The sequence below is a fragment of the Corythoichthys intestinalis genome, chromosome 1 (genome assembly GCF_030265065.1).
Source record: "Corythoichthys intestinalis isolate RoL2023-P3 chromosome 1, ASM3026506v1, whole genome shotgun sequence".
Lineage (NCBI taxonomy): Eukaryota > Metazoa > Chordata > Actinopteri > Syngnathiformes > Syngnathidae > Corythoichthys > Corythoichthys intestinalis.
Genome location: NC_080395.1, coordinates 35,361,041 through 35,374,675, shown reverse-complemented (window position 1 = coordinate 35,374,675; position 13,635 = coordinate 35,361,041). Strand labels below are relative to the sequence as shown.

General features: G+C 39.3%; 1 protein-coding gene across 1 annotated transcript in view; it reads right to left on the bottom strand.

The window, feature by feature from the left end:
• The window catches only part of kif28 (kinesin family member 28), a 36,722-nt gene that overhangs the window by 10,590 nt on the left and 12,497 nt on the right, over positions 1-13,635 (bottom strand). Inside the window, exons 14-21 of the mRNA XM_057856912.1 lie at positions 12,265-12,325; positions 12,063-12,186; positions 10,708-10,843; positions 10,515-10,633; positions 5,800-5,907; positions 5,446-5,538; positions 2,295-2,435; positions 2,148-2,218 (exon numbers count right to left, since the gene is read on the bottom strand). Of these exons, the coding sequence (XP_057712895.1) occupies positions 2,148-2,218; positions 2,295-2,435; positions 5,446-5,538; positions 5,800-5,907; positions 10,515-10,633; positions 10,708-10,843; positions 12,063-12,186; positions 12,265-12,325 (853 nt within the window). The remainder of the gene's footprint in view (positions 1-2,147; positions 2,219-2,294; positions 2,436-5,445; positions 5,539-5,799; positions 5,908-10,514; positions 10,634-10,707; positions 10,844-12,062; positions 12,187-12,264; positions 12,326-13,635) is intronic.

Here is a 13,635-nt window from a genome sequence, read left to right as displayed (position 1 = left end):
CAATATACAGTATATTGCCAAAATGATACTAAACAATGCAAAATAATGCTTTGGCATAAGTTTCTCCTTGTCAGTATTGTCACTTTCAATAATGTATTATAAAAATAGTCTCTCAGACATCTCTTCAATACTATTTCTTAAATCAAAGATGTGGAAGGAAGGCAGGCTTATGATAAATCACCATACAGCACAAACGTGTGGTGCACAAATGAATCAAACAGTACTCAACTCATTTGGTGCCAGTGATGGCGATAGACATCATTTGATCGCATCATTGATCATTGATTGTAATATCACGACATTAGAGTTGTAATATTACGGGAATAAAGTCAGAATGCTACGCGAGAAAAAAGGTTTTTATAGCAACACTAGGTAACTTTTCAACCTTTTTAAAATATTTTCATAACATTTATGATATGTCGACTGACAATTAGTTGAATGACACCTCTTTTATATCTTGGGGGTGTCTGTGTCGCTTTCACCGGCTCTAATTAACTTTGAGGAGGCTGGCAGGAAACCTGCCACACAAAAAAAAAACGACAATTGTGCTGACTGCTTTACGGCATATGTCAATTTCCCCTTTGCCTATTCATTATGAAGATGAAAGTCAATGCGAACGCTTTCATGCGAATTCTGCAAAGATGGCAGAGCAACAAAGAGACAAAAAGTTCTGTCCGAGGAGGGGGAAAAAAAGGGAGGCTACCAGGATAAACGGATATACAAGAACAAACATTGGCTTGACTTTCACTCGCTGGTGTGACACCCCCGGCCCCCTTCAACCTTGGGGTTGGGGAGTTAGACACTCTAAACTAGGAGTGGGAACCTCTTGGTACCTCACGATACGATACGATTCGCGATACAAAGCTTACGATAACGATGATCTCACGATATGGCGATACAACGCTCATCGATACATTGGTCAGGAAATCAACTGAAGATATTCTACAAAACGACTAATAAACAGAAAAACAAGCTTCTGTTGTGAATTGGAATAAGTTTACCACTAGTAGACATCCAATTCCAAATGTTCAAACGGATTGAACATCTATGGCCTTCAGTGGCAGCCAATGCTAGGGAACGAGGTAATTATGGGGCATTTCAGATCATTACTTTATTGATTTTGAGTCACTTCCTGTTGATTTCGGGACATTTTATAAGTCACTTCCTGTATATTTTGGGTTACGGAACAGCCAAATGAATAGGCAGCGACTCAAACGCAACAGGAAGTGACCTGTAAATGCACTAAAATTAACAGAAATTGACTTGTAAATGGCCTGAAAATCAGAAAGAGTGACTGTGAATGCTCTGGTTTCGAATGAATGAACGTTCGTTCAACCCTCCCAATCTAAATGGATTGGGTATCGAGTGCCATCAGTGACAGCCATAGAGTTAACTGAGACACTATTATAGTTGAAGATTTTGATAGCAACTTGTTGGTTCCTTTTTTTTTTTTTTTTTTTAACATTGACACCTTTTTAAAACGATATCTTGATTCTTGGCAGGTGCATATCGATACTCTTTTGGGATACAAAGTATCACGATATGTCACCATTTTGATATTTTGTCACACCCCTACTCTAAACCACAGGGTTGCTAATCATCATATGCTATTGTTTAGTCACAACTGGATTCATTACCTTACTACTATTCATCTTTCACACAGCTGCTGGAAACAAATGTTGTTTAATCCATCTGCAGGCGACCGGGAGATCAAGATTTTACAACACTGTGCGGGTTTGGGCTGGTCCTCATGGGAAACGCAGTCTAAAAGGCAAAACACTACCGCTTTTGTCCACCGGCGTCGCTAAAATCGACCAAAACTGAAAAGTCACCAAGTGTTGCTTAAAGTTGTATCATCATTATGTGAATAAAGTTGTAATACTTATTCATGTAGGCCTATTTTTTCATTTTTTTCCCTTTTAATAACTTATTTTCATCAAATAATTAAAAATATATGAAATCATTACTGTGATATAAAATGACTCATATCATGTTTGAATCTTTTTCCATATTGCGCAGCACTTTCATATACCAGTATCAGCTTTATCAGATTTGGTTCTGTTAGTTACTGTCCATTTAAAGTTCTTGCTAAAAATATTCAAAAGCTCAAAATAATGGATAGTGTTAAATGTATGTGTGCACTGTACAATCCATCAGGAGTGCAAGGAATCAGTTTTGCTTGTAGAATGGCCTCCTCACTACCTTCAGACCCAAGCACCTTAACATAAAGTTCATCATTAGTGTCTTGACAATGGTTGATACGTGGCTGATTTTTGTTTTTGAGAGTACTTCACCTCCAGTTGCTCGTCTACAGGGATGCGGAAGGCCAGAGACTGAAGCCAGAGGTGTGCAGTTCCAAGGAGCAGTGGTTCTACCGGATCCCAAAAAGGGTCTTTCTCTCTGGGCAGGGCAGCAGTGGAAAGGCCCTCTTCTGTCTGACAGCATGAAACATCATTTTCGAAAGGATTATCCCTTTCGTGGAAGAATTATGATTTTTAAATTTTTTTTATTTAACTCGTTAGCTGCCATCGAGGTCACTAATCGTCCAATGCATTTTGACTGGGAGGGGTGAAAGAACGAATCAATGGCCAGTCCTCCCAGTTTCATTCAGCACTGTTTTCATCAACGATGACTACGAAAAAAATAATTTGTCAACGAACAATTTTTTTCATGACGATGACGAGACGATAACGAGCTAAAAACATGTTTTGGCAGGCTAAAACATAACAAAATTGATGCCAGTTTTCATCTGTAGAGACGAGAACAAGACAAAAATGACCAAAAGTTTCCGTCACATGTTCACAATGTGTGACATTTTATGTTTAGTAAGGCTGCATCGTAGCAGTGTCTAGTTGTGTCACTCATGTGGCGTGCTGCTGCTCTCCAGTTTTTAGGCTTGCGCACTCACGGTAAGATTTGTTTTCTTATTTTGGCCAGAGAGAATATGCAATGTTGCTGTAGGCTTTAAAGGTCTGTGCTGAGTGATCATCACACACTAAATGTAACTCGTAGCATTAGCATAGCAATCGCGTTCGCATTAGGCTAATGCTAATGGCTAGCATCCCCTTAAACCGTCGGACAACTTTTTTTTTTTACATACAGTTCGTGACGTCAAGGTGGATATTATTAATTGAAAAAAATTGTAGTTTTCCTGCTAAGTGTGTATTATCACAAAGTTGGTGTTGTCCTTGTAGATGCTACAATATGTGCTCGTCTGTCAGTGTTCAAAATGGTTGGAAACCTTTATTTATTTATTTATTTACTTTTGGAGTAAATTTTTTAAATATTACAGACAAAAACATTTTTAGTAAACTTCGACTAAAACTAGAAGAAATTAGTCTCGTTTTATTACAAAGTAGTATCGTCTAAAAGACTAAAAAAAAAAAAAAAACACCCGTTTCAATGAATTTGATGTTTATAGTCATCAAAGGCATGTAACGAGTTACAGTAAATACTATTAAAAATACAGATTAAAAAAACTACTTTAGATTGTTACTTGGGGCCTTAAACACAATGTATTTCTGTTTGTATTCATTTTAATTTAATTAATTTAGCTTTCATGAACATTGTAATAATTTATAAATTCATTTATAAAAATGAATGAATGAATTATAATATATAAAATATTTCAAAGTACATTGATTAAAATATACATCCAGTGGGGCAAATAAGTATTTAGTCAACCACTAATTGTGCAAGTTCTCCCACTTGAAAATATTAGAGAGGCCTGTAATTGTCAACATGGGTAAACCTCAACCATGAGAGACAGAATGTGGAAAAAAAACCCAGAAAATCACATTGTTTGATTTTTAAAGAATTTATTTGCAAATCATGGTGGAAAGTAAGTATTTGGTCAATAGCAAAAGTTCATCTCAATACTTTGTTATGTACCCTTTGTTGGCAATAACATAGGCCAAACGTTTTCTGTAACTCTTCACAAGCTTTTCACACACTGTTGCTGGTATTTTGGCCCATTCCTCCATGCAGATCTCCTCTGGAGCAGTGATGTTTTGGGGTTGTCGTTGGGCAACACCGACTTTCAACTCCCTCCACAGATTTTCTACGGGGTTGAGCTCTGGAGACTGGCTAGGCAACTCCAGGACCTTGAAATGCTTCTTACAAAGCCATTCCTTTGTTGCCCTGGCTTTGTGTTTGGGATCATTGTCATGCTGAAAGACCCAGCCACGTCTCATCTTCAATGCCCTTGCTGATGGAAGGAGATTTTCACTCAAAATCTCTCGATACATGGCCCCATTCATGCTTTCCTTTACACAGATCAGTCGTCCTGGTCCCTTTGCAGAAAAACAGCCCTAAAGCATGATGTTTCCACCCCCATGCTCCACAGTGGGTATGGTGTTCTACCGATGCAATTCAGTATTCTTTCTCCTCCAAACACGGGAACCTGTGTTTCTACCAAAAAGTTCTATTTTGGTTTCACACATTCACACATTCTCCCATTCCTCTTCTGGATCATCCAAATGCTCTCTAGCGAACCGCAGACCGGCCTGGACGTGTACTTTCTTCAGCAGGGGGACACGTCTGGCAGTGCAGGATTTGAGTCCCTGGCGATGCATTGTGTTACTGATAGTAGCCTTTGTTACTGTGGTCCCAGCTCTCTGTAGGTCATTCACTAGGTCCCCCCGTGTGGTTCTGGGATTTTTGCTCACCGTTCTTGTTATCATTTTGATGCCACGGGGTGAGATCTTGCATAGAGCCCCAGATCAAGGGAGATTATCATTGGTCTTGTATGTCTTCCATTTTCTAATAATTGCTCCCACAGTTGATTTCTTTACACCAAGCGTTTTACCTATTGCAGATTCAGTCTTCCCAGCCTGGTGCAGGTCTACAATTTTGTCTCTGGTGTCCTTCGACAGCTCTTTGGTCTTGGCCATAGTGGAGTTTGGAGTGTGACTGACTGAGATTGTGGACAGGTGTCTTTTATACCGATAATGAGGTAAAACAGGTGCCATTAATATAGGTAACGAGTGGAGCCTCGTTAGACCTAAGTTAGACCTCTTTGACAGCCAAAAATCTTGCTTGTTTGTAGGTGACCAAATACTTATTTTCCACTCTAATTTGAAAATAAATTCTTTAAAAATCAAATAATGTGATTTTCAGTTTTTTTTTTTTTTCATATTCTGTCTCTCATGGTTGAGGTTTACCCATGTTGACAATTACAGGCCTCTCTAATCTTTTCAAGTAGGAGAACTTGCACAATTGGTGGTTGACTAAATACTTATTTGATCCACTGTATATGTATAAAAGTATACTAATTTTTTGCTAATGTTTCAGTTTTTAATGACCAAAAGAGTAACTTGTCCTATAAAGGGTTAAGAGACCTAAGTGTCGACTTTTGAAACTGTCCCTAAAGGGTTGAATTGCCCTTGAAAATGTGCTGGGGGAAAAAAATCACCCAAAAATGGCATTAATAAAGTTTTTGATTACATTTTGTCCTTTCATTTCCTCCAGATGTTTCTGGTAAATTTCTTCCATCAGGAATTTGCGGTTCACAAACTTGGCCTTGGACCACACCCATACCTATCAATGGAAATATCACTTTTTAAAACATTTTCAAATGAATACATGCCAGTAATTTCTTAAATTCTTCACTTCCAGAAAACAAATTTCTTCTTTATTTCTGTTTATCTTGTCAGTCTGCAAGCAATCTGCAAGGTTTGATTTCTTTTAAATTGATCTCATTATTCTTTTAAGCTCCAAATTTAAAGAAAAATACAATAAAATAAAACATTCTATTAATGATGCAATTAGACCAACACTTAATGTGAGTGATGAGTAAACCTGTTTGCTGTGCGTTGAGGTAACTCTGCAAACAATCTCCTTCTCCAGGTCATGTCCTTTTGAGTCTGACAGAACCAGATTCTTAATCTCGAGTTTAAATTCTACACCCTGCAGGCAAGACACTGATTAAATTGGCAGTCCGTTCTAAAAAGTGAAACTAACTTAAATTCAAACACTTGTTTATGAAATCATCTTTCCCCAATTAAATGTAGGGAAAACACATTCAAAAAACATTTTTTTAATTAAAAAAAAAAAAAAAAAAACACCAGTAAAGAATGCTGAACTTGGCTTCACTTTGGTCGAATTTTTCATGATCTTGTATGTTTTGATAGTGTGAGAGAGAAAAACATTGGGCTAGCAACGCCTTCGTCTTGTAAAAATCATAGGTCAGTTCGCTTGTACAAGAATTTATAGGAGTTCATTTTTTTAAACCTTTCATGCAGGAGGTATGATTTTTTTCCCTTAAAGCAACACTAGGTAACTTTTCAAACATTATAAAATATTTTCATAACATTTGTGGTAATATATCGACTGAAAACAAGTTAATTGACACCTCTTTTATACTCAGGGGTGCACATAAGTGGTCCGCATGCGCGCATGCGTACTGGACGTAGACCAACGCGCTGGCCCTCAACGGCTTCCATACGCTTTTGCGTACCGATGACTGACCACTGTATTTGCGGCGGACACGGGAAAATCTCTTCTCAAAATGTCAAAGAGGCAGGCCCCACTGAGTAATTATTTCCGTGTTCCCCCACCCCCGTCAAAAGACAGACAGACGACAGAGACGTCACCGGAGCTACCGAAAAAAAGGACTTTTGCTGAAAAATGGCTATAGGAGGTACCATGTCTAGAAGCAAATGATGCTCGCATGGAAATGTGGTAGAAAATTTGCCGTGAGAATCCCAATGTCGCTGATAAGAGCAGTGCATTTTATGTAGGGTCAAAGAATTTAACCCATCCAAACTTTGAAAAGCACGAAAAAAACAGAGAGCATGTGGCAACTAAGCAAACTATCGATGTCAGACAGGACCCCACTCGCCCTATGGACAAGTGGCGGAATAAAGTTAATGAAGAACAGCGCCATGCACTGACAAACGTGTTTTTGCTCGCATTTCACAAAGCTAAACATGCACGTTCAATGAGCTCTTATGAGGAGGACATCTCACTTTTACAAAGGCTTGGAGTTAATGTGGGAGCCGCATAATGCCCATTTTGAATTAGTGCTTTTATGTTTATTTCTTTACATTTCACTTCAAAGTAATGGCAATTTGTTGTGCCAGTTGATGTTAATCAAGCATTAATTGTTGATATAATTAATTAAAGGTAATTGGCTCTAAGTAAAGCTTGTCATAATTTTATCGCATCAGGCGGGTCAGCTCTCAAGCTCAATGAGGACCAAGTCACATCTCCAGGTCCTCCTCTGAGAACCTGGGCAAAAAAAATATGTGCACCCCTGTTTATACTGTTTCTTGAGGCCATCTGTATTGCTTTAACCGGCACTAATTATCTTTGGGGAGGGTGGAAGGAACCCTACCAAACAAAAAGAACTACAAATGTGCTGACTGCTTTACGGCATACGTCACTTCCATCTTTCCCCATTCGTTGTAAAAGGCAGGCAGAAGTCTATGCGAACACTGTGAAATCAATTTTAAATTTGCATTTATATGGTTCCGTCTCCATTCGAATAATGTCGTAATTCCGCGTGAAAACGATGTAGTATTCATGCCAAGCCCTAGGGGCAGTGCAGATTTACAAGGCGACAGCCAATGATGCACTTTGACCCTAACAACCTCCTCAGCCCGGAAGACAACATACCCGCCAACTCCAAGCAATGGCATTTTTCTTTTGCTCCAAAAGGCACAAAAATGGAAACATTCAACATATTTAAATTAAAAATATTATAAAAACAGTAAATTAAAGCCGACGTTCTGCCATATTTGCTGTTTTTAATGTTTAGTAGCACCACTGCGCACGCCCAATGTGACGTGTGCGAGTGCTGACGTTATCGGCGCGGGAGCTTTCCATTGATATGGATGCGGAGCAAGCCCCTTAAGCCCCCTTAATCGAATTTTTCCACTTTGGAGCCCGGATTCAATGGTTTGCGTCTTCGCCTTCCGTTTTCGCCGACACCATATAAAGGCGAGGCCATTCCGAAACACAGTCATTGTCTTTGTGTCGCAGAGTTGCCATGTAAACTGCCCCTTAGCCACACGGTTTCTAACCGTCATATGCTATTGTTTAGCCACAACTGGATTCATTACCTTATTACTATTCATTCTTCACACAGCGGCTGGAATATTGTTTAATCCATCTGCAGGCGATCGGGAGATTGATTTGTGATTGATTGATGATTTTACGACACTGCGGGTGTGCGCTGGTCCTCATAGGAAACGCAGTCTTCTGTATGGCAAAACACTACCACTTTTGTCCACCGACGTCGCTAAAATCGGCCAAAATGTAAAAGCTACCAAGTGTTGCTTTAAATGATTTTATTACCTTTGCATAGGACAGTGGTCTCAAATGTGCAGCCCAGGGGACAATTGTGGGTGCCGGAACAATATTTTGCGGTCCCCATTTTACAACCAGTTGTAGTATAAAAGGGCTGTTATGCTTCTGCGTCAGGGCGATGTCGTAGCTACACCGTTGACAGCGTACCCTACTTGGATTCTACACCATAGCCTGACACGCGCCTCACAAAAATCCTGACAATGCGTGACGCGTCGTTGCTACATGAACGGTAAGGACTGTGATTGTTTCACACAAAACGTCATTTCATCATTATGTCTTTTTCTGCGTCTTAACATTTGGAGTACAAGCAATTCGTTCCACACAAATATAAGTATACACCCCCCTAGTGACTGGGCGGCGCACTACGGCACAATGTGTCACTTCTACACAGGGCTTCAAATGCTATGCCATCGGCCTGACACAGAAGCATAAACCATACAATATTGCCTGCATGTAAAAATAAATTTAAACAAAATTAATGAATTCATTGAAGGATCCATTTTGTATGTGGAGGATTATATATACAGTATATATGGCGGAAAACACTCAGGTGACTTGAAGTTCCGCTCTGAGACCCCAATTTGGCCAAATTTCAAAATTGTCCGATATGCACGTGTGATACATGATTGTAAAGCTTAAAATCTCAATTTTCTGGGGGAAGAAAAAATTTGAACAGGAGGGCATTTAATTTTTTTTTTTTTTAAACAGCAAAACCCTAACTGAAGGTGAGAGCATGAGAGAGCAGAATTAAAGACGGCATGATTTTAACGAGATATTATTGCGTACTTACCTTGTTTCGATCCAAAAACTCCATGTAGCATGTATCACCGAGTGTCAAGACACAGATGTGAATGGCCACAGCCAGATTTTGGGGGGATTTTATGGGTGAAACATGGTAATATAACAAGGGTCGCGATGCAGAAATCACAGACATCAAGGAGTGGTCGAGACGTCCTTTTTCATATTTACCCTTTTAAACATTTTTTTCCTTTGTTTGGATCGATTATTTATCATCTAACATATAGGAGAAAATGCAACAGGAACAAAATAAAAAAATTATAAAATTAAGCGATAGTTATGAGGTAGATATCCGAGACTTTTTTACAGACACCATTTTTTCCATTGTGACGTCATTGTAGTTTAAAATATGCGAGTGAATAATTTTTTAAGTCGTTTTGTTTTTTAAAACGAAATATTAGACATCAATTAATAATTCTAAGTTAAAAATGACATTTTGAATAATGAATACAATTAATTACCTTCAATTAATGGCTGAGGTGAAACAAAAGCGGTTGCGCGACATCTGTAAACGGGGGTTTCCAGGGTAAAACGGACAAACTAAAAATAGTTGGGGGGCTTAATGCGCCATGAATCTGCTATGGCAAAATATAGACATATTGTTCTATAAACCACAACAGTTGTTTTGGCTTAAAATACAGTTTATTTTAAAGAGGAGTGCAAGAGCAGAAACTGCTTTTTCAGTCTTGTCTGTGTTTTCCGCCATATGTATATATATATATATATATATATATATATATATATATATATATATATATATATATATATATATATATATATATTTATTTAGTATATATAATAAAGCCATGAGTAATGAAATAACTCAAATAAATAAACTAAATTCATACATACAATTTAAAAAATTAATACCTCGAGAAAAAAAAAAAAAAATTCAACAAATTTGAACAAAAAATTGAAAAAAAACAAAATAAAAACATTCAAATAAGTGTTATATCTTTTTTTTTTTTTTATATATATTTTTTCGATTATCGGTACTTTTTTTTTTTTTTTTCATTTCATTCGTTTATTTCAGGCCATTATTCCTTTTCAAGACAACAAATATATACAGCTCATATAATCAAGTAACAAAAAAGAGCAGCAAAGCTAAGTAACATTGCAACATCAACTACATGCCTGATCGAATGATCACTGTCAGACCTCCCAGTTCAAATGGATTGGACTCGTAGCGTCAAAAGATATTTTTAATATCACTTTCCCTCTTTTACTAACTATGACAGTGGCAGTGAATGAATTAAGATAATGATAACCTTTGAATAAATGTCCACTGTAGAGACCACTTTCCCTGAAAGTTTTCATTTTAATGATAGACATGACCTTTAATGACAACATTTTAGACTTCAAGACATACCACCGCTGCTGCTACAGCATTCACTAATAAAAGTCACCTTATTTAGTTCTTGACTCATCTGGTTGGCTTCAGCCACCAAGGGCATCAATCTGATGTAATCGTAAAAGACGGCCAGCAGACTTGGATCCGTCTGACAGGAATCAGTACTGTTTTCACCTGAAGGTAACGGGATTTAGTCAAGTGTTTGATGTATAAAAAGCAAAATGCTAGTTTATAGGGCTCGTTCTCACCCAGGTGAATACCCTCAGCTTCAGCCAGCTCAGACAGGAAGTAGTCATAGTCGTAGCGACTCCAGTCATTAGCACCCCTCTCAGATGGGAAGCCGATATAAAGGTAAGTGCAGTTGGAACCGAGAATGACTCGGTCCTGAGTGGACACAAAACAGCATGTTATCAATTCACAAGATTGAAAATGTTTATACTGTAGAAGAAGCTCAGGTGATTCTCTCAAATAAAAGAAGGAGGCAGTTTTAAAACAATACGACACGAAAAAACAAAATAATAATGATACGCAATAAAATATGGAACCAAAAAAATACAACAAATCTATATTTATTTTTTAAAAATTAACTTTGTCTGTATATGTGTTTGTTCACTATGGACTCCGAAACGGCAGGGTGGATTTTGAAATTTTTACACAGTCGCATGTTCTTAGATGGCTGTGATCTCTGCAGACCTCTATTTAGTGTGGAAAATTATTTAAAAACTACAAAAAAATAGCACTGAAAACCTGATTGTGGAGGCGACACAGTCATCTTTTGAGCAAAAAATGCATCTCTTGCGATTGCAATGTCTCAGTTACGGTTTCATGTACAAATTTAAATGTGTTGTGATGATACGCTGTGGCTTTGAGTACTCCACAACAAGACACTGGATTTTAAAAAAATGTGCAATTCACCGGAACTTTATGAAGGGATTCCTTTTGGCTGGATATCTTAATCTTTATAAAGGTGAGTTTGTCATTGTGGCTGTCTGTGTGTTCTTGTTTTATGACCGCCGAAACGGCTGGGCGGATTTTAATGAAATTTTACATATTTGTACTTTATGTGTCTGGGAGTGTTCTTAGATGGAGTCGATCTCTGTAGGCTTCCATTTAGTGCCGAAAATATACGAAAGTTTAAAAATTAGCAGCGAAAATGCCAATTTTCCCTTTTTCACCTGAGCAACGCTGGGCTGTACAGCTCGTAAAAACAATAAAAACAGACTACGTCTGGCTCGTATTCCCAAGAGATGAAAATTGGCTTCCGGGAAGGCAGCCCAGATCGAAAGTAAACTACTAATTTGCAAATGAGCACATTAGCTACAAGGGGACCTAGGCATATCATGACGAATGGAAAATTGCGGACACCTGTGGCCTACGGTTGGACAAAATCAATATCCCTATCTGCTTAGGCGACCTTGCTTGGGAAAAAAGCTCCCATTGCTTTAGAAGAAATACAGCCTCTCAGCCAGAGAGACTTTTTAGTTAATGAGTTAAACACAGTATTATAACACTGAACAAATGCATGTGATTATATGAAATTATATCTCTTCAAATATGAAAATATACTGTATATCTCTTCAATACCCAACATAGTGACACTTACCAGGTGTTGCAGCTCAGTGGTCTGAGAAACAACTCTTCCATTGATGGTCACCTTAGACCCCTTTAGAGGGGTTAGCGTTACATGTCTCTGTTCGTTCTTCAAAACAGCGTGGCGCTGCTGAATCCTGACACACAAGCACACAATGTACACGCCTGTTGTGTTGTGTTCCAGAATGAGCACCATGTATAGTAAGCGTTCGTACCCTAAACCCTTGATGGAGATGGATCTAGAAGTGCCTTCGTTGATGCCAATGTCCCATTCACCTGGAAGAATGACATACTGTATGTTAGACGTATGAAAGAAATGAAGAATTTTCCTCTCCAGTCTTCAAAATTCTAAATAATCCACATACAAAATACTAAAACATGCAGTTTCTGGGTTAATCTACTTTGCCCGAGACAAAATCTATAAAAAAAATTCTAAGAGGAAAGAACGCTTGAGTGTATTTATTTGCAATACAAAATAAGTTTGGAGTAAACCTTAAAATGCCATTTTTCTGTAGTTTCTCTTGTTTGACCAAACTGAATTTTAAATATAAACAATTAAAATTTATCCGAATGGACCATGTTTCGCGTTTTTATTGCTGCGGCTACAAGGTGGTCGGTGCCTGTCGTGGCGGCAATCCCAGAACCTTGTGATGGACACCATCAGTGAGGGATGCCGACAAGCTGAAGAGGGAGTCCTATTGCGCATTTTTGGCGAGCGGGACTCCAGAGGCAGCTGATGAGTACCGGCTGGCCAAAGGCACGCGGCTCGGGTTGTCATTAAGGCGAAAACCCAGGCATGGGAGGAGTTCGGTGGGGCCATGGAGAACGACTTCCGGACAGCTTCAAAGAAATTTGGGGCCACCATCCGGTGTCTCAGTAGAGGAAAGCAGTGCACCACCAACACGGTGTAAAGTGTGGATAAGGTGCAAGTCACCTCGACTTGGGATGTTGTGAGTCGGTGGGCCGAATACTTTGAAGACCTCCTCAACTCCACCGACACGCCTTCCCATGAGGAAGAAGACCCTGGGACTCCGAGGCGGTTCCTCCTATCTCTGGGGTTGAAGTCACCGAGGCAATTAAAAAGCTTCTCGGTGGTGGATGAGATCTGCCCGGAGTTTCTAAAGGCTCTGGATGTTTTGGGGGTTGTCTTGGTTGACATGCCTCTGCAACATCAAGTGGACATCTGGAACAGTACCTCTAGATTGGCAGACCGGGGTGGTGGTCCCTCTCATTAAAAAGGGGGACTGGAGGGTGTGTTCCAACTATAGGGGGATCACATTCCTCAGCTTCCCTGGGAAGGTATACTCAGGGGTACTGGAGTGGAGGGTCACTCGGGAAGTCGAATCTCGGATTCAAGAGGAGCAGTGTGGTTTTCGTCCGGGCCGCGGAACAGTGGATCAGCTCTATACCCTCAGCAGGGTTCTCGGGGGGTCATGGGAGTTCCCCCAACCAGTCTACATGTGTTTTGTGGACTTGGAGAAGGTGTTCGACTGTGTTCCCCGGGGAGTCCTGTGGGGGGTGCTCCGGGATTATGGGGTATCGGAATCCCTGATACGGGGCCTCCGGTCCCTGTATGACCGGTTTCA